The 25,052-nt window shown below is 46.0% G+C and overlaps 3 protein-coding genes across 3 annotated transcripts in view; all 3 read left to right on the top strand.

The window, feature by feature from the left end:
* Positions 1 to 963: 963 nt before the first annotated feature.
* Positions 964 to 16,804, top strand: ptdss1a (phosphatidylserine synthase 1a). The gene is made up of 13 exons (XM_056286164.1): positions 964 to 1,276; positions 1,874 to 1,965; positions 2,112 to 2,156; positions 2,252 to 2,376; positions 2,873 to 3,031; positions 3,794 to 3,945; positions 6,320 to 6,461; positions 7,968 to 8,080; positions 8,540 to 8,605; positions 12,267 to 12,366; positions 13,449 to 13,517; positions 14,748 to 14,811; positions 15,062 to 16,804. The coding sequence occupies exons 1-13, from the start codon at positions 1,095 to 1,097 to the stop codon at positions 15,154 to 15,156; spliced, it is 1,404 nt and encodes a 467-aa protein (XP_056142139.1). The 5' UTR covers positions 964 to 1,094; the 3' UTR covers positions 15,157 to 16,804.
* Positions 16,805 to 19,854: 3,050 nt separating this feature from the next.
* Positions 19,855 to 21,297, top strand: LOC130118375 (E3 ubiquitin-protein ligase NHLRC1-like). The gene has a single exon (XM_056286803.1). It carries the CDS (start codon positions 20,034 to 20,036, stop codon positions 21,264 to 21,266), a length of 1,233 nt encoding a protein of 410 aa, XP_056142778.1. The 5' UTR covers positions 19,855 to 20,033; the 3' UTR covers positions 21,267 to 21,297.
* Positions 21,298 to 22,660: 1,363 nt separating this feature from the next.
* kif13a (kinesin family member 13A) overlaps positions 22,661 to 25,052 on the top strand; it is a 71,360-nt gene continuing 68,968 nt past the window's right edge. The window contains exons 1-2 of the mRNA XM_056285579.1: positions 22,661 to 22,763; positions 23,108 to 23,198. Of these exons, the coding sequence (XP_056141554.1) occupies positions 22,709 to 22,763; positions 23,108 to 23,198 (146 nt within the window). The 5' untranslated portion in view covers positions 22,661 to 22,708. The remainder of the gene's footprint in view (positions 22,764 to 23,107; positions 23,199 to 25,052) is intronic.

The raw sequence follows: 25,052 nt of genomic DNA, 5'->3' as shown, positions 1-25,052 counted from the left end.
ATGTGTAATTAACAGCAATACCACACATGAAGGCGAATACCTGCATGGAATTAAGCTGTATTACTAATTTAGGAAATAAGATTAAAAAAAAACGTTTTGCTTCTTACCATTTGTTACATTCTATGATAAAATGCTGTTGTGTTGCACACGTTTTGTGTCCAGTAACCAGTAAAACACGTTTGATTTGGTCCCCTTTTCATTGGTTTTTGGTTCATTTTGTTGTCGCATGCACACAAACCTCCATGTGCCGTGAGATTTATTTGTTAAATTTAAATTTTTTATTTTTGCAGTTTCCAGACCTGCAACCCAGGCTGAAACAGACGCCTATAGACTCATGAATAGAAACTGGGGGGGGGGATATATATATTAAGCTGTGAAATAATGCATGATAAAATACATATTTCATTAAAAAATAAATTAATAAAAAAAAGCCCATGAATTGCGGAGGCGACGAGGTTTTGGCCTTGCTGGTGCGGTGCCGCGCGAGGCCCTGGACCGGCCGCACGAGGGAGACGCACGGGAGCTCCTGCGTGTGACTCTTCCTCAGCAAGACTGAGACTCATTCGTTCACCCAAACACGCTCCACAGTAACGTTTTCAGCGCCACCTTCAAAACTTCATCCCAACAGGGCTTCCGGTGGACGCTGCATTTATTTAATTATTTATTTATTTGTTGCAAGGTTCTGAGCTTTGCGGTAAAGCTTCGTAATTCGGGACAAAGGGGCGCTCGGTTAAAACGCTGTGAGCCCTGTGAGTTCAGAAGTCCTTGGTTTTAAGGTCAGGGGTGGCGTGGAAGGGCAGACGCGTGACGGACCCTTCCTCATTGGGACACGCCCCTGCGCCAGCTACACCAATCACAGCGGAACCGTAACAGCATGCTCCAAGCCTTCCCGCAACGCTCGCGCCCCGCCGCGAGCCGGAAGGACCGGTGCTCTGCCGCTCTTCTGACGCCCCCCCCCCCGTATTCGGGCTCTTAAACCGTCCGCTTCTGGCTCGGTCGGCTTTGCCGCCGGCTGTTGATTCGCCGCGAATGGCTTCCTAAATGCCGAGTCGAGAGGAGGAGGAGGAGGAGGAGGCGCGCCCCTGCGTCCAACTATGGCGTCCGTGTACGGCGGGTCCCACACTCTGAGCAAGGATGACGTGAACTACAGGATGCATTTCCGCATGATAAACGAGCAGCAGGTCGAGGACATCACGATAGACTTCTTCTACAAGCCGCACACCATCACGCTGCTGACGTGCACCGTGCTCAGTCTGATGTATTTCGCCTTCACAAGGTGAGTCGGCCGGCGCTAGCTTAGTTAGCTTTAGCCGCCGTCCAGGCTAACGGGGGCGCGCGGGGGGGGGGGATGATGCTGACACCACGGTGCCAGGTGTTTTTTGGGGGCTAACTCGTCTTCTTAACGATCCCTCTAAACGATACGATTGTTTTAAACCCCCAAACAGCTGTTCCAGAACGGGTGACGGATGAAAATCATTTGTTTGTTATGTTAACCACCATCACCACCCCCACGCGCGCACGCACGCACGCACTGGTCTATGAAGCGTTATTGCGTTATGTAACGTCAGTCAAATGATGGAGAGTCTTTCCTCCCTGATGTTGGCTAACCTGTATTGTAGCGGGGGGGGGGGCGGTAGGTTAACCCGCTACACAGCCGTCCCTCCCTCCATCAAGCTGCTCTGCATGTTTTCACTGTGGGTCATGTTTATCGTCTTCGATGGGTGACGTCATGCCTGTCATATGTTCTTATTGGTCCTGGAGACACGTGAAGCAAATCTGCGCTATTGTGCAGCGGAAACGGAGGAATGTGAAATTGAGCTCCGCTGCAAATCCAGTGGAAGGCATCTAATATGGGGTTTGGTTGACTGTACAGGGACGATGGAAATCATGACAGCAACATCTGGGTGGGACTTATCTTGGTCATCTCATTCTTCCTGGTCATCAGCGTTCTGGCGTTTCCTAATGGTGAGTTTTAAGTGATTATGTTTTGACAGTTGCCCATGGAAGGGAGATGTGTCCACAGTTATACGAGGAGATGCGTTTTTATCTGTTGACTGGCACTCCTTGTGAACTACATTTCTGACCATGTTCATTACGTACTTCTGCTCTAGGTCCGTTCACCCGACCGCACCCAGCAATATGGCGCATAGTTTTTGGTGAGTGTTGCTAAAAGTCAAACGAAAGGAAAACCGTTTTGTTTGAACCCTCGCTTTGTTTGCTGACTGTCATTTCTTTTCTGGCCGACCTCTAGGTCTGAGTGTCCTCTACTTCCTGTTCTTGGTCTTCATTATCTTCCAGAACTGGGAACAGGTAAAACAGCTCATGTACTGGTTGGACCCAAACCTGCGTTATGCTTTGCGAGAAGCGGACATTATGGTGAGTGACCCTGAGAAGCTTTGTAGAGAAGGATTCTGATGTTGGTGTACACGTGTCAAGTCCAAGTTTATTTAGTATCAAGTAAAGGTTCACATACCTGGAAATTGTCTTGTTGGGATGCTTAGTATAAAGACACAAGACATGAATGTATTTAATGAAACAAAAAAAACAAACAAGAAAATTGGGGAAACGAGGATCTAAGGATAGAGGTTGTTGTCCGGTATTATTTAGTGCACTTACCTGTTCCATTGTGTGAATGTACAGCCCTCTGACACTGTAACTGTGATTTACAGCTGTACAAAATAACTTGATTTTATCTGACATTAAGCAAAAAAGTGTCGAAATATCTGATTTTCTAAGTTAGGGATAATCTGGCAGCAGGTAACTTTCTGTATGTAGTGCAAAAGAGAAACTTAATAAGTTATTACTGTATATTAAAGTTCTTCAACGTTTAACAATCATCTTGAACTTGCACTTTCCGTATTTTTCTCTGTAGGAATATGCAGTAAACTGCCACGTGATCACCTGGGAGAGGATCCTGAGCCACTTTGACATCTTTGCCTTCAGTCACTTCTGGGGCTGGGGCATGAAGGCCCTGCTCATCCGCAGCTATGGTCTCTGCTGGACCATTAGTATTACCTGGGAACTCACTGAAGTATGTTACAGAGAAAAACTGTTTCCATGAACTTCCTATAGCGTCGTCATCATGAATTTGCAAACAAGGAAAGTTCGGGGATTCATGTTTGACTTTTTTTAAAGTTTTCTTAAAATTTGCTCAGGTGGAAATATGACTACTTGTAGCATCTTATGGTTCTTCTCTTGCTTTCTCTCTGACTCTCTCATGTACAAAGATGCATGTACAAATGCAATCTCTATACATACTCTCTGCATTTGCATGCAAAGAGTATGTATAGCGACTGGGCGTCTGCAGCACAAACTGGAAATTCCAGCTGACATGTGTCAAATATGAAAACGGCTGATTTTAGTGCTGTTCTAACACCTTTTCCTTAAAGAAATTACGAATGTATAGGCGTGTCAACACTGAAGAGTAAAACGGTGTTCTGAGCAGTCACAACACATCAAGTAGAAGTGTCAGCAGGTGGCTAGATGCTGTCAGTGTGGGGATTTTAGATGGAAATGAATAGGAGCTCCCTCCTTGACACATGTCAGCTGTACCAGTGTGCTCTGGCCTTTATCAAGATACTAGCTGGAGTGAAATTACAAGGTCAGAATCGGTACAAACAGTTCTCTGTCTGGCAGAGGCTTATGATTTTGCCACCCTCGTGGATTCTGTATGTTAAATGCTTTAAAGTGTCGCCTTAAACAGCAGCTTTGCTATATGATAAAAATTTAGCGATTGACCATGCAGGCTAAGAAGTCTCATAATGTCTCCTCCTTCTGTGCCCCTTCACCATAGCTGTTTTTCATGCATCTGCTGCCTAATTTTGCTGAGTGCTGGTGGGACCAAGTGATCCTGGACATCCTGCTCTGTAACGGAGGTGGCATCTGGCTTGGCATGACTGTCTGCCGTTTCCTGGAAATGAGGACCTACCACTGGGCCAGTATCAAGTATGTCGTTTTTCGTTTCGGGGTTCGTTGTTTCGCTTGTGGCGATTGTCCCCTGCTTGGTTTTGAAGGAAAAAAAAGAAGAAAAGAAAAGTATGTTGTGTAGTCTGGAATCACTTATGTTTTTAACTGTGTTATTTGTCTGCATTGCTTACCCGTCTTTGTCCTTACTGTGTGTGAAGAGTCCTTCATATTCTTGCTTTTGTCCATCAGATACTCGGTCTGTTAAAGTGCTTTGCAGGAGGTGGGTACTTGACATTGCAAGCCTGTTGTAGAGATGTCACAAGTTGCCCCTGAGCTAACAATAACTTATCTATTCTGTCGGCTGTAATAAGCCTTTGGCCTATTGGAATAGGATTTGATTAACTCCTGCAGAAGGATGTGAATTATAAATTCATCATCGTCATCAGTTCTGTAACCTATGGAGGGCATAGGAGCATGGCTGATGCCTCAACAGGTTGAGTCATCATTGTGTTTCAGTAGGGGGGGGTACCTGGTGGTCCCTATCCCCTCTCCAGGTATGGATGGTCATTGGTTCACAGAGGAACTCATCCGCCCTTTGATAGGTTTCGTTTTTAGTCCTGCTGGGTGTCCACACACCCTCCTCACAACAACCCAAGGGTTGAAGTGGGGGTGCCGGTTTAGTCGCCAACGACTCGACGGTTGCAGGTTAATGTCGTACCCAGGGCCCATTAAAAATTACCTATAAGAATTCCAAAATGGAGCGGATTACACCTTTGCTTTACAGTTTTTATGGAGTTATAGATTTATTTTTAACAGCACTGTGTAGAAGTCAAATCTTTTCGTTTGGGTAATTACCAGTAATTTAATTTTTCATGCGTTGGCCCTGTACAGGTCTGCTCGTTTCGTTTTCTCTGAAGTATTTCTCAACAAGTTTTTTCCTGTCCTCTGAGTCCCACATAGAAAGTGTGCTGCCTGTTTTGAACTTGTTTGTATGTTGCATGTAGGCAAAAAGTCTTGTTTTTTTATGATGATCAAGGATGAGGTTTTTGAAAAAACATGATATTTTTTAATTAGTACAAGCTAAACAAGTTAATTCTGTTACCTTGTCAAATTAGCTGGATTTTGAATTTACTTAGTTGAGGACATAATGTAGGGCAGCATGGTGTCGCAGTGGGCGGTCGCCTCACAGCAAGAAGGTCCTGGGTTCGAGCCCCGGGGTGGTCCAACCTTGGGGGAGGGGGTCGTCCCGGGTCTTCCTCTGTGTGGGGTTTGCATGTTCTCCCCTTGTCTGTGTGGGTTTCCTCCAGGTGCTCCGGTTTCCTCCCACAGTCCAAAGACATGTAGGTCAGGTGAATCGGCCATACTAAATTGTCCCTAGATGTAAATGTGTGTGTTGGCAGGCGGGGAGACACCCTGGACAGGTCCGGCGGCCTGTCCAGGGTGTCTCCCCGACTGCCGCCCAGTTACTGCTGGGATAGGCTCCAGCATCCCTGCGACCCTGAGAGCAGGATAAGCGGTTTGGATATTGGATGGATGGATGGATGGATGGAAGGAAGGACATAACGTAATTCTAAACAAAACCCACTTTGAGTGTATGGACATTTTCATGTTGATCACAAAGCTTGTTCAGGCAGAACTAGCTTGGGGGGGGGGGGTGTTTCCAGACCTTCTTAAAGTATCATTAACAGGATTGACACTAGAAGCCTTTGTTCTTCTAGATCCCTGCGAGGTCAGGATCCCATTCATTTAAAGCCATGTAATTGATTGCTATGTTATTCCAAGCCAACAGTAACACACCAGTAACACGCTGTTCCCTCTTAAAATGTTGGCTCCCATCAAGTAAGGTTTCTCTTCATCCTTTATTTAGTCTGATACTCTGCATTTTGTGATGCATACTGAACATTCTTGTTGCTGTTTTGAAACGCAGCGCTGTAGGTGCTGATGAGGGAAGTGGTTAAGGAGCTCTCGGAAGATGAATGTCGTGGTGTCGTTTGCATCATATTTGTCTTTACTGTTGGCCGAGCAAGTTTGCACATAAGCTGAGTCTGACTTTGTGTGTTGCTCACATGAAAAAAGGACATTGTGCAACCGTCTAAAAGAAAGAAGTCAAGTCAATTTTTACTTGCATAGCCCAGTATCACAAATTACAAATTTACCTCGGGGGGCTTTGCAGCAACACAACATCCTGTCCTGTCATCCTGTCGGATAAGGAACAACTCCCTAAAAAAACAATACACCATTGACAGAGGATAACAGAATTATAATGGCATTATAAAATAGATGAAGAATATGATGAGGAAGACGAAGAGTGTTTCAGAAAGCGCATCAAAAAGCCCAGGAGAACTAAGTTGACACACACTGTAAAGCTTGTCCACATGGCCTTGTAATCTTTCCTGTGTCCCCCCCCATCCAGGGACATCCACACCACAACGGGGAAAATCAAACGGGCCGTGCTGCAGTTCACCCCAGCCAGCTGGACATATGTTCGCTGGTTCGACCCCAAGTCTTCCCTGCAGCGGGTGATGGGCGTCTATCTTTTCATGATCATCTGGCAGGTGGGTTAAGGAGAGGAGTCCTCTCTCGACACCTCGTAATGAATGCTGACTCGTCAGGGATGATCCTGCACCCTAAGCCCCAGCTTATCTGATTGAGTCCTCTCGCCGAAATGTAAAACCTGTCTCAGGTGGTTGTATGTGTCATAATGCTCAAATGTCCTTACGACTCATCACTGACGGCTAATCCTGTGAAAGTGAAAGACTAGCCAGGTGACGCAGGAGCAGTTTGTGGAGGAGTGGGGGTGGGGGGAGACTACGGATGGAAGCCTTGAATGAGTTCCAGGGCTCTCCGCTTGGGGAAAACCATGGAAGCGGCCAAACTCCGGTCGCCCACATGTCCTCCGTGCTGGCTGCCATGGTGATGAAAAGCGCAGCTTCTCCCCTCTCTTTTGTGTGCTCGATGAAATGGCATTGTCCTCCCTCCCCCTCCCCTCCCTTCCTCGCTGTTCCAGGCCGTTCCACAACACTTGGGGGGGGGGGGGGCTTTAAATAGTAATTATCAGTCTCCCTGAGTTGGTTGGAGAGTTGGAGAGATGAGTTGGGGGAGGGACCCTCTGCTGGGTCCAGCCACAAAGGCTCAGGGCTGAATGAGGGACTCGTGAGGCTGCAGTCCTTGCTGTCTCATTATGCTCCATTTTAGATGAGAGGGACTTGTGCACAATGTAGACCCACAGTCTGAAACCCCTTAACCCTGAAAAAGCGCAGTATAATTGTTACCAGTGTGCTTTAACATAAGCATAACTGGAACCCAAAGTTGTTTAAAGTAATATTTTGTATGTGGGTGTCCCATCATCCAGATTGTAATAAGAGCAGGGGGTGCCGCCAGGGATTTTGCGCCCCTATAAAGAATATGACTGGGCGGCCTTTATTTATTTATTTATTTAATCAAATAATTATTTTATTATTTTCCTGACTTCTCTAAACATTAAACCCCTTCCTCTACCTTCATCCCATGCTACCAGCTTGCCCAACAATACCCTCATCAACAGCTTCTCCAATAAGGGACCCATCTTCTTAGTTTGACAAATTTACATATAAAATGCTCTTAACAGAAAGGAATGTGATGCCGCCATAGCCCAGATTGAACCTGTGGGCTCTTTCCTGTGGGGATCTCTCCTTCCTGTGGATCGCGAATCAGAGAGGTCTTTGACAAGATCTGGCCATATGCCATTGGGTAATCGGGTGGGATAAGGGGAAAAACTAGAAATAAATTTATTAAAAAACATTTTTGAGCACTGTGGTGGCGCCCCCTCTAGTCTGGCGCCCTTAGAATCTTCATAGCATTATACCCACTTACGGTGCCACTGAATAAGATTAAAGGTTTGGGGCAAATAACTGAAACCAAAGGTGGTCATTCATTGCGGACCCTTAAAACAACGTTTTTATCTTCAAGAAAAGTTTGGTCAGATCCTCATTTGAGGCAGTAATTGCAGAGCATTAACACGGATTATGTATATTATACAAATGTTTAATTTTCATCCTTTCTGTCTCCATCGATGCTTTTAGCTGACTGAGCTGAACACGTTCTTCCTGAAGCACATCTTCGTGTTTCCCGCGTGCCACGCTCTTAGCTGGTGTCGAATCCTGTTCATCGGCATTATCACAGCTCCGACAGTAAGGTAGGAGCGTGAGCGGAGTACCACAGCCACTCAAACTCGGTCATCCACCTTTTGATAAGGTCAACTTTGAGTTTCCATTAACAGCCGAGTAAGTTTGCACACAGAGTTTATCTTGGTGTCTTGACGTAAAGATGCAAACACAATGAAATGTGTGCTCAGGCAAGAATGTACAAAATTAAGAAATGGCTGGTATAAACTGTAAAGAGTAAAGGAAGCAAAAAACTAAGATTTACAACTGGCTATTGTCTGCACAAAGTGGGATTTTACAGTATTAACATTTTGCCCTGAGGAGAAATGGAGTTTGTGATCTGATCTCACATTTTACTTTCACATATTGAAAAAAAATACACATACTGGCCTCAAAAACTCTTTTTCTCTAAAGAAACTACTTTTAGAATTACTTGTTGGAGACCATAGATAGCGTTTTTCAATGGTTTTTTTTTTTATTTCTACCTGCAGGCAATATTATGCGTACCTTACAGACACACAGTGCAAGCGAGTCGGGACTCAGTGCTGGGTGTTTGGGTAAGTGAAACCTAAATCCCATTTCCTGATGAAAGATTGAACAGTTGAAGCGAATCCCTTGAAGGCTTCTGTGGTTTTAAGATAATGCATATTTGTGTACAAACTCCAGTATAGGGGTTTTTGTGTGTGTGTGTGTGTGTGTCTGTATGTGTGTGTGTGAGACTGAGGTGCAGGAAGGGCAGATGAGGGCAGATAAAGGCCGTGCTGTGTTTTGGAGGTTAACTGATCTGCTGAGTGGGCTGAGATACTGTAGGCAGTGAGGCTTTTAACTCCCCACCATTACACCCACACTGGTTGACAACATGTCTCTATGCAAACACCAGCGTCTCTCACAGTGGTGGAAAAAGCCTGATAAAATCACAACTGTGCTTGAGGTGATGTACCCACTGATGCTTTTGGGCAAAACACACAATTGTTCTCGCCTTGACTGAAAATTTGCGTGGTCGTTTGTGTCTCTGAAGCGACGTTTTTGAACCGTTGGGGGTTTTAATCCTTGTTAAAGTCCCATGTACCCAAAGCCACACATGTGCCCCATCTGGGATCTGACTCCCCCCCCCCCCCCCCCACTGAGGTTTTTCTCCCCATATCACCCCAATTCTCAGCATTTGATGGATTTCAAAATCTAATAATAATACATTTTATTTGCATAGTGCTTTCCCAAGGTTCACAGAGACGCTTTACACGAGATACAAAACATAAAAGCAATACACCAAAAACATGTAACCCACAACATTAATCATACATTAAAAGTAATTCTGAAAAGGTGAGTTTTGATTAATGATTTGAACGTGGACAGATCGGTGCAGTCTGATGTGTTTGGGGAGGGAGTTCCAGAGGGAGGGGGCAGCTATGGAGAAGGCTCTGTAAGGTCCGATTCTTGGTCCTGTCTGGTAGAGACAGGAGGTTGGCATCGGAGGAGTGAAGGCTGTGGGAAGGAGTATGGTAGTGGAGCAGGTCAGGGAGGTAGGAGGGGGCCTGGCTATGGAGGGTGCTCTGAGTGAGGAGAAGGACTTTGAATTGGAGCTGTTGTGGGACAGGTTGAGGTTCTGGGGGACAAGAGTGATGTGGTCAAGAGAGTGGGAGTGGGTGAGCAGGTGAGCAGCAGAGCTGTGGATGTACTGGAGTTTGGATGATGAGCCATAGCGAATGCTGTTGCAATAGTCAATTCTGGATGTGATGACAGTATGGATCAATGTTTTGACAGCAGAAAAGGAGAGTGATGGGTGGAGATGAGCTATGTTTTGTAGGTGGAAAGAGGCAGTTCTGGTGATTTGATTGACGTGGTGTTCAAAGGAGAGGTTGCTGTCGAAAATGATTCTGAGGTTGCGGCTGTGTAGGGAGGGAGACAGCTGAGGCAGAAGTTAGGAGTGATTTTGGTAAGGGATTTGGGACCGATGATGATCATGTCAGATTTATCTATGCACTCTATGCACTGCCTTTGTGCACTGCCTGTTGACTTGAACCTAGTTTTTTGGCACTTACTTGCGCTGTTGTCTCCTGGGTTGGGTTGTATTAATTCTCAGATGTACGTTGCTTTGGATAAAAGTGTCTGCTAAATGAAATTGTAACATTTTAACTTCACAATTTAGTTTGAGGAAGTTGGCTTGCATCCATGATGTAATTTCTGTGAGGCAGTTGGTCAGACTGGAGTAAGTTGTAGTGCTGATGGATTTAGTGAAGATGTAGAGCTGCATGTCATCAGCATAGCAGTAGAAGTGGAGACCATGACGACGTATGATGTTACCAAGGGGGAGCATGTAAAAGACGGAACAGGAGAGGACCAAGCACTGAACCCTGGGGGACACCTTGGGACAGAGGAGTGGTGAAGGAGGTGCAGTTGTTGATGATGATGAAATGTTGTCTGTTTGTGAGATATGACCAGGAGAGGTTAGTACCGGTGATGTTCAGGGAGGATTCAAGGCGGGAGAGAAGAATAGTGTGGTTGATGATGTCGAAAGCTGCAGTGATGTCGAGGAGGATGTGAATGCTGAGGTAGCCAGAATCTGAGGAGAGGAGGAGGTCGCTTGTGACTAAAACGACCAAGACCGTCATTTTGACGCTTTTGGATTTTCAAAGTTTAATAACTTTATGGGGAAAAAAAGATACAGACCTGCCGCTCCGTGAATGCCCCTGAAATTGCATATATTTGCATTAAAATTAGTTTTAGATCAATTGCAAAAAAAAGTCACGATAAGCTCTACCTAAAACAACCATGAGCTTTCAAAAAGACCGCTTGTAATTTGCACGTGATTGTGTCACTATTGTTGACGTGTGTTGGTCGCATCATTTCCTTCGAGAAGTTTGTTGCTCTGTCCTTAGAAGCACACTAGCATTCTCCAGTGCAGAGTAATAGTCTAAACTTGATTTTTGATTATCGCCAACATGTCTGGTTACAGTTGCCATTTCTGTTGCACCATGACTACCTTACGAGTGTTGGACAGCAGCCATTTTAAATTGCTTGAAAAATAGTATTTAAGTTGTTAAAATGTTAATTTTAGTGCCAGTCATTTCCTAACAGAAATACTAACATATGCAATGCATTAATATCTCTATTTGGTATTTATCTTGACAGAATATAGAGTTTAAAAACTGGCCGTCATTTTAACCGCCCATGGTCGTTTTAGGTAGGAGTGAAATCCCGGTCGTTAAGGAGGGCTGTTTCTGTGCTGCACTGAGCGGAAACCAGATTGAAATGGTTCGAACAGGTCGTTGGAGAAGAGGTGAGCTTAGAGTTGGGAGGTGACAACACTTTTCAGTATTTTTGAAAGAAAGGGGAGATTGGAGATGGGCCTGAAATTGCTCATGATATCAGGGTTGAGTCCAGGTTTTTTGAGAGTGGGGGTGACAGCAGCCAGTTTAAGTGTATGGGGGACTGAACCAGAGCTGAAGGGGGAGTTAATGATGTCTGTGATGAATAAGGAAATAGCTGGGAAACGGTCCTTAACAAGATTGGATGGGATGGGAAGTAGAGCTTCTTATTCCTACTGTAAATTTGGACAGCTCCATTGGGGACACAGGAGAGAACTTTGACAGGGGCTGAGTTGTAAGGGGGTGGGGTGGGGGGTGGAGGGCAGGGGATGTGATCAGGTTGCTGTAAATAGTGTCAGTTTTAGTTTGGAAAAATGTAAGGAAAAAGTTGCACTTGTCAGCCGTGAAGGAATTGGAGGTATTGTCACCAGATTTGAGACGTTTACTGTGGAAGAGAGAGCCTTGGGGTTGATGGAGCCAGAGTGTATGTGGTGTGAGTAGTAGCTGGACTGGGCTGTGATAAGAGCGTCTTGAAGGTAGTCTGAATGGGCTTGGAGATGCACTGTTGGAACCAGTTTTCTTGGAGAGTCTTTCGAGCTGGCGCTTAGGGGATTTCATTTGATGGAGTTCAGGAGTGTACCAGGGAGACGAGTGTGTGAATGACATTATTTTGGTTTTAATGGGGGTGAGTTGATCACGACCGGAGGGTCATGTGTCATTATAATAATGCCTTGGTGTCGTTGTCATTGTTTTTCTAAGTCAATGTCAAGTTCCATAAGTTTGTACATGCCACGTATCGAGTAGTTGATTACATTTGAAGTAATAAGGATGTCATTAGGAATGTCTGTAGGAAATAACACATGTACTTAAGAATATCTGAACCTACTGACTAAAACAACTGACTTTATTTCAGGGCAATAGCGTTTCTGGAGGCCTTGGCGTGTGTCAAGTTTGGACAGGACCTGTTCTCCAAGACTCAGATCCTTTATGTGATCCTCTGGCTCTTATGTGTGGTAAGACTGATTCCAGTTTAGCTTTTCTGTTTCTGTGTGAATCTTGGTGGTCTTTAGCAGTCAGTGACTACATTTGTTGGTTGTACATGAAGACTGACCTTTTAAAATTATCCCCATAAACACAACCTTTCATACCATTCATCTTTTTTTTCGGACCCCCCCCCCCCCCCCAATGTATACGGCCAATTACCCCACTCTTCCGAGCCGTCCTGGTCGCTGCTCCACCCCCCTCTGCCGATCCAGGGAGGGCTGCAGACTACCACATGCCTCCACCGATACATGTGGAGTCACCACCCGCTTCTTTTCACCTGACAATGAGGGGGACGTAGCGCATGGGAGAATCACGCTATCCCCCCCCCCCCGAACAGGCGCCCCGACTGACCAGAGGAGGCGCTAGTGCAGCGACCAGGACACATACCCACATCCGACTTACCACCTGCAGACACGGCCAATTGTGTCTGTAGGGATGCCCAACCAAGCCAGAGGTAACACGGGGATTCGAAACGGCGATCCCCATGTTGGTAGGCAACGGAATAGACCGCCACGCCACCCGGACGCCCTTACACTATTCATCTTTGACTTTTGTGATCATACTTTAGAATCAGAACTGCAATTTTTTTTTTTGCCAACTAAGTTCACACGGACGAGTACTTTGGCTTGGTGGATTGCTGACATGAAATCTATAGTGTATCTTGTAACACAACAAAAAGTAGGGTATCTTAATAAGTAGAATATAAGGTAAATTATCTCAGTTAAATAGGCAGGGAGGTAAAGGTCTTCCTTTCCTCTCCACCTGTATTTCCAACATATCTACTATATCTCTACTGTATCTCTACTATCTTGTCTGATAAAAATAGGCTAAAAAATACTGCCAAAACAACCATCTGAAAAGAAGAAGTGGAACCAGGTGCTAGATAAAGGAAGTAGAGTTTTGATGTCCATTATTCGCCATAGTGGCACAGAGGGGTACGAGTTAAGTTATGTGTTCTGTTTTCTGCTCTTCCGTAAACTCGTTAATGTCGCTGCTATTAGATTCTTAACGAACCCTTAACAGTTTCCTGTTGTATTTGATCTGTTTGCAGGCCTTCATTACATCCCTCTGCTTGTATGGAATGGTGTGGTATGCAGAAAACTACGGTCCAAGAGAGAAGGTGTGTGCAGCAGTGAAGCGTTACCCGACTGTGTGTTCCTGAAAACGGAGGTTGTCAAGAACACGCCTCTCTGTACGGTGTTAACAAACCAACATTGTTATCGGATTTGCAGCCATGAGCTATTTACACTCGAAAACTTTGTCGGCAGTATATTTAATTGAAACATTCAGGAGGTTCACTTTTCGGATACTGATGTCAGGTAAATTATGAGTTTACCCAACGTTTGAAAGAAATGTGGGTGTACACACTTGGACAAGTGTTTAGAATTAAAACAGCTGGTAGACAGCTGATAGACAATAAACTGGACTGGGCTAAGAACACTGATTTCTGATACTCAACACTGATTTGGTAACACCGATACCCAATTTCCCCTCAGGGGTGAATAAAGTATTTCTGGTTTCTGATGCCCTCTACAAGAAGGGACAGAGCCTTCTCTACTTTTTGAGGAGGCTGAGGTCCTTCAACATCTGCCAGACGATGTTTAGGATGTGGTATGAGTCTGGTGGCCAGTGCTCTCCTGTTGTGTGTTGGGGCAGCAGGTTGAGGGTAGCAGATGCAAACAGGCTCAATAAACTGATCCGCAAGGCCGGTGACGTTGTGGGAGTGGAGCCTGACTCTCTGGCGGCGGTTTCTGAGAGGAGGACGCTGTTGAAGTTAAGTGCTATCATGGACAATGTCTCCCACCCACTCCATGATGTGCTGGTTTGGTACAGGAGTACTTTTAGTGATAGACTCATTCTGCCGAAATGCACTACACAGCGCCACAGGAGGTCTTTCCTGCCTGTGGCCATCAAACTTTACAACTCCTCCCTCAGAGTGTGAGTCAATAGTAATCAGACTGGCCCTTCCACTTATTTTACCCTGTTAGTTGGGTGTTTGTTTTTGCTGTTTGTTTTGTGCTACAGCAATACAGTATAAATAGGGTGTTATATGCTGGAGCATGGTGCACATATGTTTACATATTTTATTCTTATTTCTATTTCTTATTTCATCTTTAATAGGACCCGATTTCCCCTCAGGGGTGAATAAAGTATTCTATTCTGATTCTGACTGACTTTAACCCGGGGGGGGGGGTCTCCCGGCTGCTCAGTGGACATGAACTTGCAGGACCCCTTTTGCGTTCACAGAATTCTGTCGTTTAAGTTACTCCATAGGCCTCAGTTGGGTCAGCTGGCCGCTGTATGTTAATGGAATGAGTGTCATATGTCTGTACCTCCTCTCCTCTCGCAGAGCCTCTCCGAATGCGAGGACAGTAACTACGCAGAATCTAGTGACGTGTCAGAAGGCTTTAAAGGTACAGTTGTCCTTTTTCCCCCTTTCTTTTCTGTAAATAATCAACAGTAAAACACGAGCTTGTAAAGGTTTATCCTCATCTTGCTGTAAACGTTTTCATGTGTTGCATTCCAAGGCGATTACTCCGGCTATCGGATGAAAGGCTGACCCCTAGTGGTTGCTTTAGCATTTCCAATACAATTACGCAACAAAGGCAGCGTTTTCAATTCGTGCTGAAAATGATTTTTCCATGTTTGGCTCTGGTCTTTCAGAAGAGATGGAGGCCGACGGCGACAGCCACACCGCCAGACGTAGAGGCAGAGGCTCTGGGAAGAGACAGTCCATCAATGGTCTTGACAGCCAGTAGGAATCGGAGCCAGAGGGCTGCCGGAGCTCCCCTCAACTCCCACAAAGGAGCAAGGAGAACGGGATGAGGTTAAAAAAGGGGGATAAAGCAATCATGTCCTGGCGCATTTCAAACACAGAGAAACGCTTACTCATAATAGTGAGGGTGTCGACACGGAGAAGTCAGGAGGGGTGAACAGGTCCGTTCGGTGGTATCGAGAGGGGTTTCAGTAGCAAAGACACACACACCTGTTAGTTAGCGTAGTGCAGTCGGAGAGATGGCTCCCTCCTCACTGATCACAAGCTGCTTGACTACGCGAGTTTATGTGCATTGCGATGATGGAAGTGTGTGTGTGTGTGGGTGTGGGCATGCACAAGAGAGAAAGATAGATAGCAATACAGAATTGCTCATCCTAGATCTGAATGCATGGTTGTTATAGCTGGTAAACTGTAATTTACAATTACATTTATCCTATGAAACAATATATCATTCATATTATAATTAAATCTGGCTGGTCTTTACCAGCCAGATGTCCTGTAATCAAACTACTGTAGGTTCAACACATTTCTATTATAAAGAGACATTACATAGAATATCACAGAATGTAGTGCCTGTGTGTTTTATAGCAAGGAAAGGCTAATATTCTGCAAGACACGGCAAAACTCCTACAGTCGGTCTCCTTGTTTTAATCACCTTCCGCCAATTTACACGTTCACACGTTGGTGTTCATGGTTTTTTTGTTTCTGGCTCAGAACAAAAGTGGAACGTGAACACGAGTTGGACACAAAAGGACTTCAGCGTGTTATGATGAGCTTTGTGTTTGACCCGGATTTGAGCGGAGCACAGAGTTGAAGCACTTTTTTTTTTTATTATTGTTTTTCGTTTCCCGAACGCTTCCAATGCGAAGTCGACTTCTGTTTACTGTACATTTGTGACGTTTTGAGTATTTTGTGATTCGTGACCTTGAGTGATTTTATTCTCCCTGTACATTTTCGGCTGCTATCTTCTTCTTTTTTTTCTTCTCCTCAATCATATTCACTGTACTGATAACAGAGAGCGATCGTTCATATTCCCGCATGACTTCGAGCTCCACCTTGCCCTCCGAGCGGGTGGTGGTGTTTTAGTAGTAGGTGAACTCTTGTTACTACACCGTATATGCATGGCTATGTGTCAAACCAGCCCACAGTGTTTTAGTAGCAGGATATTACAGCGGTAGTCTAAAGCATCTTTCTTTCACAAACAACACCGGAAGCCAATATTTCCGGTATTTTTTTTTATCTTTCCACTGTCCTGGTAATATTTTAATTCACCCCTGTGCCTGTATGCATGTTTTTAATGCCTAATATTTTTGCTGGTTGTGTTGCGACTACATTTTGTGTTGGGTGTGTTTGATTCTCGTGATCTCAGAGTACGTAAACGGACATTTTAAGCTCCTCGCCCTCCGTCAGGATCATCTCAGCGCCAGGCGAGTTCCTCGCGATCTCAAGACAATCCAGACGTTCGCTGTCCTTCCGCCGAAATGGACCAAGCTTAGCCACGACACTATGTAGTGAATGGTACGTTGTCTCTGGATTTAGTTGCCATTTGCCAAAACAATTCTGTTTAAAAAAACAAAACAAAACAAAAAAGTGTTGTTTTTTTTTCTCCACTGTGAATTATTGAAGTATATTAAAAGGTTTTACAAATTTCTCTTAATTTCTTCCGTCACATCATTCATCGAAAGAGAAAGTTTTTTTTTTTTATAATAAAATTAAGTGCCAGGATAAGTCCCACTAGGCTCGTTTATCCTTTTTTTACTCTTCTAATTAGGAAACTTTAACTTGAGAAAACCGATTTACGACATATTGAACCAGCCATGGTAAAACTAAAGCTTTAGTGATTTGATTAAAGGGGGAAGAGAGTCGAGCTAATTTGAAAATAGATTTTCACTATATATCAAGTCCCAGTTAAGAAACCTGGAAGCGTTAGTTGAGTGGGAACTTGATCACATTTCAGAAATATCAAAATTATATTTTACCTCAAACAAAATTTCTGTCTACCATCTACAAAGTCGGTTGGGCTACCTTAATGCATTGCTCTCAGGCCTTCCCAAACAAGCAAAAGGATGACTACAACTTTGACAGAAAGTTCTGTAAGAGTTTTGACCAGGTAGAGGAGAAAGCGCCTACTGCTGCTACATAAAACCTTTGGAAAGGTGATTATAATCAGTTTTAGTACTGATTTGTATTCTTTCCATGCATTTGCTCTCAGATATAACTGACGAGCAGATTTGTTTGTTCCTGTAGACTCTCCTCTTCGTAGCTATTCCCTTACTAAGAACGGTTAGTGAGGCAGCTTCTGGTTTGCATGGGTCCAGACTTTCACAAGGCATCTCCCTTTAGACTTGTGGGCATCTGAATGTATGTGTATGCAGTCACTAAGAATTCCCCTTCTCAGCCTTGTTTTACTTTGGCAGTAAATTATTATTGTATTTATCTTTCCGCCTCCTCCTCTGTCCTCCACTCTGCTCACTCTAGGCGTGTTCACCTCATACTTTACTGATAAGGTTTCTGCCATCAGTAACCAGTTGTCTGAGCCTGACCAACGCTGTCTGCTGCTGCCAGCTAACAGTGCCTCACTCCCCCCTGAGCGAGGAGGAAGTCTCCAAGCTTCTGCTGGACTCTTGTCCCACTACCTGTCTGCTGAACCCGATACCATCCAAAATCCTACCTCTCAGGGAGATCTTTTAGAATATCTTGGAGGGGAGAAGTGTTCAAACTGCATGGCTTATCCATAGGGGTACCTCAAGGGTCAGTGCTCAGTCCCCTTCTCTTTTCAGCGTACCTGTACACCATGTCACTTAGTGCAATCATCCGCTCCCATGGTTTCTCATACCATTGGTATGCTGACGATACCCAGCTCTTCCTATCATTCCCGCCAGATGACCTCACAGCCTCAGCACGAATATCATCATGCCTTGCTGATATATCTCTGCATGGATGAAAGAACGTCACTTTCAGCTTAACCTATCTAAGACTGAGCTCCCTGTCATCCCAGCCAGTCCATCCATACAACAAGAGATCAATATCCAGCTTGGCTCAACCCAACTCATACCCACAAAGTCTGCCCAAAACCTGGGTGTCATGATTGATGACCAACAAACCTTTAAGGTTCACGTGGCCTTGATTGCTCAGTCGTGCCAATTTGCCCTGTACAACATCAAGAGAATTAGACCCTACCTGTCTGAGCATGCAGCACAACTCCTGCTACAGGCTCTTGTAATATCACACTTTGACTACTGCAACTCCTTACTGGCAGGTCTCCCTGCATGCACTTTCAAACCTCTGCAAATGATCCAGAACACGGCAGCGTGTCCGGTCTTAAACCAACCCAAAACAGCAGAAGTCACTCTGCTGTTCATATCCCTCCACTGGCCCCCAGTTGCTGCCCGCATCAAATTCAAAACCTTAACGCTCACTCACAAAACAGCAACTAAAAAGGCTCCTGCCTACCTGAACTCCCTCATTCAGGTCTACACTCAGTCCTGCTCAATACACTCTGCTAATGAAAGGCGCCTGGCACTTGTGCCACAACAGGGCCCTAAGTCACTAGCCAGGCTCTTCTGTAGTTCCCCGGTGGTGGAACGAGTTACCAAACTCCATTCAATCCGCTGAGTCCCTCTCCATCTTTAAGAAGAAGCTAAAGACCCAGCTCTTTCACGAACACCTCCACACCTGATGGTATTAAAAATAAATAAATAAAACCGCTTCTATACACCCTATGCATTGCCTTTGTGCACTGCCTGTTGACACCTATGTCCTATCGGACTTGAAGCTAGTTTTTTGGCACTTACTTGCATTGTTGTCTCTTGACTAGATCCTTGCTTGTGTTGTATTAACTCTCAGATGTACGTCGCTTTGGATAAGTGCGTCAGCTAAGTGAAATTATAAGATTGTAACATTTTCCTCTCATTATCACATTTTACTTACCGTTATGTATAGTACATTGTAGTACATTTTATCGTGCTATAATAAAAGAAGCTGGACTCATTGTTTCATTGATCGTGAGCAGGACACATAGTAAATACCAAGTCAGTTACCTGAACCTCAACGTTTGTACTCATCTTAATGAACTGAGGGAACTGATTTTTATTTAATGTCATTCATCTGTTGAGTAAAGCAATATTCCCAACAAATAAGCTGTATAAATCATAATAGGAACTCACGTATCATCTGGTTTGACCTTTGGAGAATGCACCGCTGCAGCAAGGCAGAGCCAAGTCGGCTGACTCAGGCACTGCCCTTCTGTTTCCAAAAGATCAGATTTCACTTTGTCTGCACACCGGGCAACTAACGGACTAAAATAGCTGCCTCCAGCTGAGGTACAACAAGATACATTTCAAGAAATTGTGAATTGATTTGTCCCTTGAAAAAATGACGAGATATAAATGTGGCGATGTAATGTAACGAGGATTTTTCAGGCACATATTGTCCAGACAGTGTCGACTATTGCTAGACAAATCATGAATGAATGCAAATTATGTAGTTGTGGTTTCATTGACCGCAGCATCACAAAAAGGCTTTATTTCTATGAAAAAAGACGGCAGGGCCCTAAGCTCACGGGCTCTGCGTCTACAACGTGTGCATATCTGGATTTCCAAAGGAGGGCAGCAAAGGCCCTTTGGAGTTTGTTTTGCATGCTGTCCAAGTCACATGACTTTCTGGGCCTGCAAGGCGAGCGCGTGCTGCCCTAAAATGTTGCAGCGCTCTGTTTTCAAATCTCCCTTTTCTCCCTCTCTCTCCCTGTCTCTCTTCGTTCCGTTGCCTTTATCTTCCTGCTTTCTCACGTTTCTTGCTGGCTGCAGCTGTTTGACGGTGTCGTTTCGATAGACAGGCCGAGGACGTCAGGATATTTCAGTCATGGCCAAGGCTCCCTGTTCCCTAAGAACCGGAGGGATTCTGAGGGAGATCCAGGTCAACTTGCTGGAGTGTAAGGTCTGCTTCGAGAGGTTCAGCTGGCAGCAGAGCGAGCGCAGGCCGCAGAACCTCACCTGCGGCCATGTTCTCTGTCAGGAATGTGTCCAGGCTTTGTCCCACCCCGTCCTCAGGAAGCTGGAGTGCCCATTTTGCCGACAGCTGTGCCATGTGGACGGCACCTCCCACTGCCGGGCTTTGACCGACCTCCAGGAGCTGCTGCTCACCAGGAGCCCCGGGCCCGCTGCTCCTCGTGGGGTGAAGGGAAGTGTCAGTCGGTGCGGAGGTCTGACTTTTGGGGCCTTGCGACTCTGCTCAGCTTTCGGGGGCTGGGGGACGCTGATCAACCCCACGGGGGTAGCGGTGTTTGAGTCATCGGGGACAATCATGGTGGTCCACGATGGAGACAAGAGGGTGGCTGTCTTCAGCCCTCAGGGCAGGAGATTGCACAGCTTTGGGCCGAGAGGGCGGGCGGACAGGGAGATTTGTTACCCGCTGGACGTGGCCGTTTCCCCCAGTGGATATGTGGTGGTGACCGATGCGGGCAACAACGCAGTCAAGGTTTTCACCTCCAGGGGGAGCCACGTTATGACGGTCAAGGGGTCATTTCAGCTGCCGTGGGGCGTGGACATAGACAGCTGTGGGCACATCCTGGTGTCAGACAACCATGCCGGCACCCTCTCCCAGGTGATCGTGGACTACGCTCGGGGTGTGACCCTCAACCTGGATGCGGTCATCACCCACCTTCAACATCCCAAAGAGGTGGCCTGCTGCCGGGCAACGGGGAACATAGCGGTGGTGGAGAGTCTGGGTCACGACACAAATCCCACAGGGAACCACAGACCCACAAGACTGAGCGTGTATGAAAAGGGCTTCCACCTCCTTTATCAGATGGACAGCTTCAGCATGAGCCTGGGTTCTGGGGTTCGGCTGTCTGCGTCTGGTGTGGCCTTTGACAAAGAAGGAGCTTTGGTAATGATTGACTCCACGCAGGGGATGATTTGGAGCTTGGGGAGGTGCTGGGACAGCCCAGTCCTGACTCCTCTTGTTGGAGGACACTTGGTCCACCCGGTGGGGATGGCGGTCAACGCAGCCAACGACTCCCTCATCATTTTAGACAGCGGAGACCACGCCGTGAAGATTTACTCCGCTCAATCCGGCGCCATAGCCACTATATAACACGTTATGCAATAAAAGTTTGTCAAATCTGTCTCACCACTTGTTTGTGTTTTGCTTAGCACAAAATGACAGCAGTTAAATGTGTTTTCAGATGTCGTGTTTTTCCACACGGACAGGGCAGATAATTGAACGTGTAAGTACACGTTGTAATGTGAAACGTTGCGTTACCTTGTGATTTCGATTCAATCTTGACTTCACGTTTTATCAGCCAAGAAAATAAAGACTTCGAAAACCAAACCATCATTTCAAAGCAAGCCCTTATTGTGTTCAACACTGCATCACCTGTTATGTGGGGGGGGGTCTGACTGACCCCCCCCCACACACAGGAAAAAAGTGAAGGATCTCCAGACTCGTTTCCTGCGACTTTTAAGATATTTTATGGAAAAAAACAATGACTAACGCAAAGGCTGGGAAACAATGAAACAACAACGAAACATGTTTTGGGGTGTTTCGAGTTTCAGTGAACACGTTATATAAATATTGATGTCATTAAGCTTATCATTTATGTAATTCTGTTTCTAAATACACGTCATCACCACCAGCTCTTATCCAGTGGTAGACGGTTGGTGGAAGTTATGATTGTTTATAGGGGTGGATGATATGATATGATATGATACATGATATGATACATGATATGATATGATATGATATAATACATGATATGATGGCTGTCTCGGACTGGTCCATTGTTGATTTTTGCAGGTGTACAGAAAAAGAAGGCAACCATAATCCACAGTATTGATGAGGGGGGGCGATTTAATCATATCTGAATACGGGGGGGGGGGTTATGTTTATTATGGTTAATGCTTTCTCTGCAGTCGTGCGCGCGCGCGCGCCCGTAAAGGGAAATCAGACAGTAGGGTTATAGGTGAGGGATGCCGCACGCGTGACACGCGTTGAAAAGTTTAATAAAACGCGCCAATATGACGCGCGTTCACCTGCGGTCAGCGCTGCTGACGTACGTGTCGTCGCAGCATGTGAGATAACTTATCTCGTTACCCCCGGCTCGGATTTGACGTCGGCGCGTGGTTTTTTTTTTTTTTTTGGAAAGAAATTCTTTTTTTCTCCTCCTCCTCCTCCTCCTCCTCCTCTCGCTCCGCCGCTCCGTCAGCGAGGCGGCAGCAGCGGTCGAGCTCCCGGCGGAAGATGGCGGTCGGGATGCTGTCTGGGGCTGGGACGCGGCGTTGGCTCCGCGCGAGAAGCGAACTTGGCCGGATGTAGAGAGAAGATGCGCGCGTTTTTACAGCCCGTCCCGGAGGTCTGGACGTGTTCGGGGGTTGTTTGATCCGAGTCTTTACTTGCCTGCTTTTTCTTTTTATATCCGGCAGAAGTCCGGACTTCGTCTGGGGGGGGGGGGGCGGGTGGTGCCGGTGGCGGCGGCGGGGTTTCACGCTCTCACACGGGGCTGCTCGGAGCAGGGTGGGAGCAATAGTGGACGAAAAATGTCGGATTCCAAGGTAAAAGTTGCGGTGAGAGTTCGGCCCATGAACCGCAGAGGTAAGCGCGGGGCGAGGTCGTCTTCCTGCCCCCCCCACACCCCACACCCCCCCATCGTCTTACGTTTTGTGTGATTTGTCCGACACTTTTGACCGGATGAGAAAGTTTTCTGCTTGTTTCGGCGTCGGTTGTCGCCGCTTTCAGTTTCAGCTCCGTCCCGTCCCCCTCCCGAGGTCCGGGTCCAACTTGAGACTAAGCTCTGATCCGGTCAACGTAGCGTGACGAAGCCCCCTTTACTTATACACCGATGTAACGCAGCGTTTCATCAGCAAACCTCTCTCCCTCTCTCCCTCTCTCCCTCTCTCCCCTCTCCCTCTCCCTCTCTCCCCTCTCCCTCTCTGCAGAAATGGAACTGAATACGAAATGTGTCGTGGACATGGAGGACAACCAAACTGTTCTTCACCCACCACCCTCTAATGCAAAAGGAGAGAGCAGGTAAAAGGAGGCTAAAGCCCTTTTCTTCTTCTCCAGTTTGCTGCGCCTGCATGTCTCGTGTATCTGTCGTATCAGCGTGAGATGGGGGTGGTGGGGGGGGGGCAGATTTTGCTGCATCGTGTCCCAACTTTGTGATTCGTGGTGCAGGGAGACGGGGATCCCATAGACTTCGCTGGCCCCGTCTGGGGAAGAGGTTGGAGTTTGCGCTGCATTCTATGAAGAACACTCCCTCACCGGGGCACATATGTTTTTTGAGGCTGGGAGTTGGGGGGGGGGTGCAGGAAACGTCTGTAAGCTCGTTTGTCTCAAGTTTAGGATCAGGACAATTAAGAAAAACACGCTGTCTTGTCTCTCTGAAATAGGTTTGTGTCTCTACCCCCCCCCCCCCCCCCCCAGGCTTAGAATACAGTAACATGCATGACACAACTGCAAGGTTTGGCTCTTTTATCATCTGCCCAATGATTTGATGCTCCACAGGTCTGGCTCCGATTGTGTACAGCGTAAAGTTCTTTATGCAGCCAGAACAGGCAGGAAAAGCTCAGTGTCGGTGCAGAATGAAAACACGGTACCACCGAGGTCTGTTTATTAGTCTTAACTCGTTAGAGTCGCCCCAGTGATAGCCGAAAACATCCCAGTGTCTCTTTGTCTAACTGCAGCTATCACAACACTGACCTTGGGTCAGTGAGAACATGATGTCACCAGCCCATCACATGACCTTTTAGTCTTGAAATGCATAATCATGTAAATTCCTCCACGATGGGCGCTTTAACGTCATAACTCTACCAAACGTTGGGCCTAGATACAAGTGATTTGCATTGGGGTGCTTCATGTAATAACCTGTACAGTGATTTCTATGATGTTCAAGTTGTCAGAACTCGGTTAGATGCCAAACGTCTTCGCTTCGAAGTTCTCCGATTGTCAGGCTGTGTGAGAGCGTAGGCTGTTTTTAAAATCTTTACAGTCGTATAAGATAGCTAAACATCGGGGTGAGTGGCTAAACAGCAGTTAGCCGGCGATTAAAAAGCTAAGCATCTTTTCGATGCTTCGCACAAGGCGGGCCGGCATGCCACCTGAAAATGCTCGATTCTGTGATGACGTGTTCTCCACAGCCGTGCAGGGGTCAGGAGAAGCAGTGGATGGTTGTGATAAAGCAAAAGGACCACGTATCTACCTGCTGGTGATGCAATGCATTTTTTAGAATATAATGAAGGGAAGAATGGTATTTTGTCCACCTTGAGTCAAATTAGCGTAAACGGGGCGTCGTCAGGATGTTCTTGTTTCTACGGGAGTGCTTTTAATGTGGTCTTATAATGGTAGTAGGCTGGGGAAGTCGTCTTGCTGTAGTGCCTCTTGGCTGCATCACATCACATTTCACTGAGTCCACACTGACATTTTCTGCATATTGCACTTGGGTCCTCTGTTCCCCTGTAGTCTTTTGTCACTCATGATTGGACATCTGACCTGATTACTCATGGATGCTAACGAAACCCAGGGTCGTCTTTGACCTAGTTCTTTCACTCATATCAATGGTATTACAGTTTCTGAGGCTTCGTCAGCTACTTTAAAAAAAAAAAGAAGTCCACACACTGTGACCAGAACGGACTACTGAAGAAAAAAAAAACACCAAAAAGTCATGGAAACCAGCGCGCACACCACAGCCGAGGCTTTTCTCGTGGCGCTAAGCCCGTCTCGTTAATCTGTAACACCGCATCTGTAGTTAAGTGGTAATGAGCTTGCTGCTGAAGCGGCCAGGGCTCGCATATTAACCTATCTTGAAGGCAATTGTTGGAAAGAAATTGCCACACAAACAGCTCTATTCCAGGCAATTAAACAAATCACACTCACAGTTAACAT

Source organism: Lampris incognitus, chromosome 9 (assembly GCF_029633865.1).
Source record: "Lampris incognitus isolate fLamInc1 chromosome 9, fLamInc1.hap2, whole genome shotgun sequence".
Lineage (NCBI taxonomy): Eukaryota > Metazoa > Chordata > Actinopteri > Lampriformes > Lampridae > Lampris > Lampris incognitus.
This window is presented reverse-complemented; position numbering and strand designations above follow the sequence as displayed.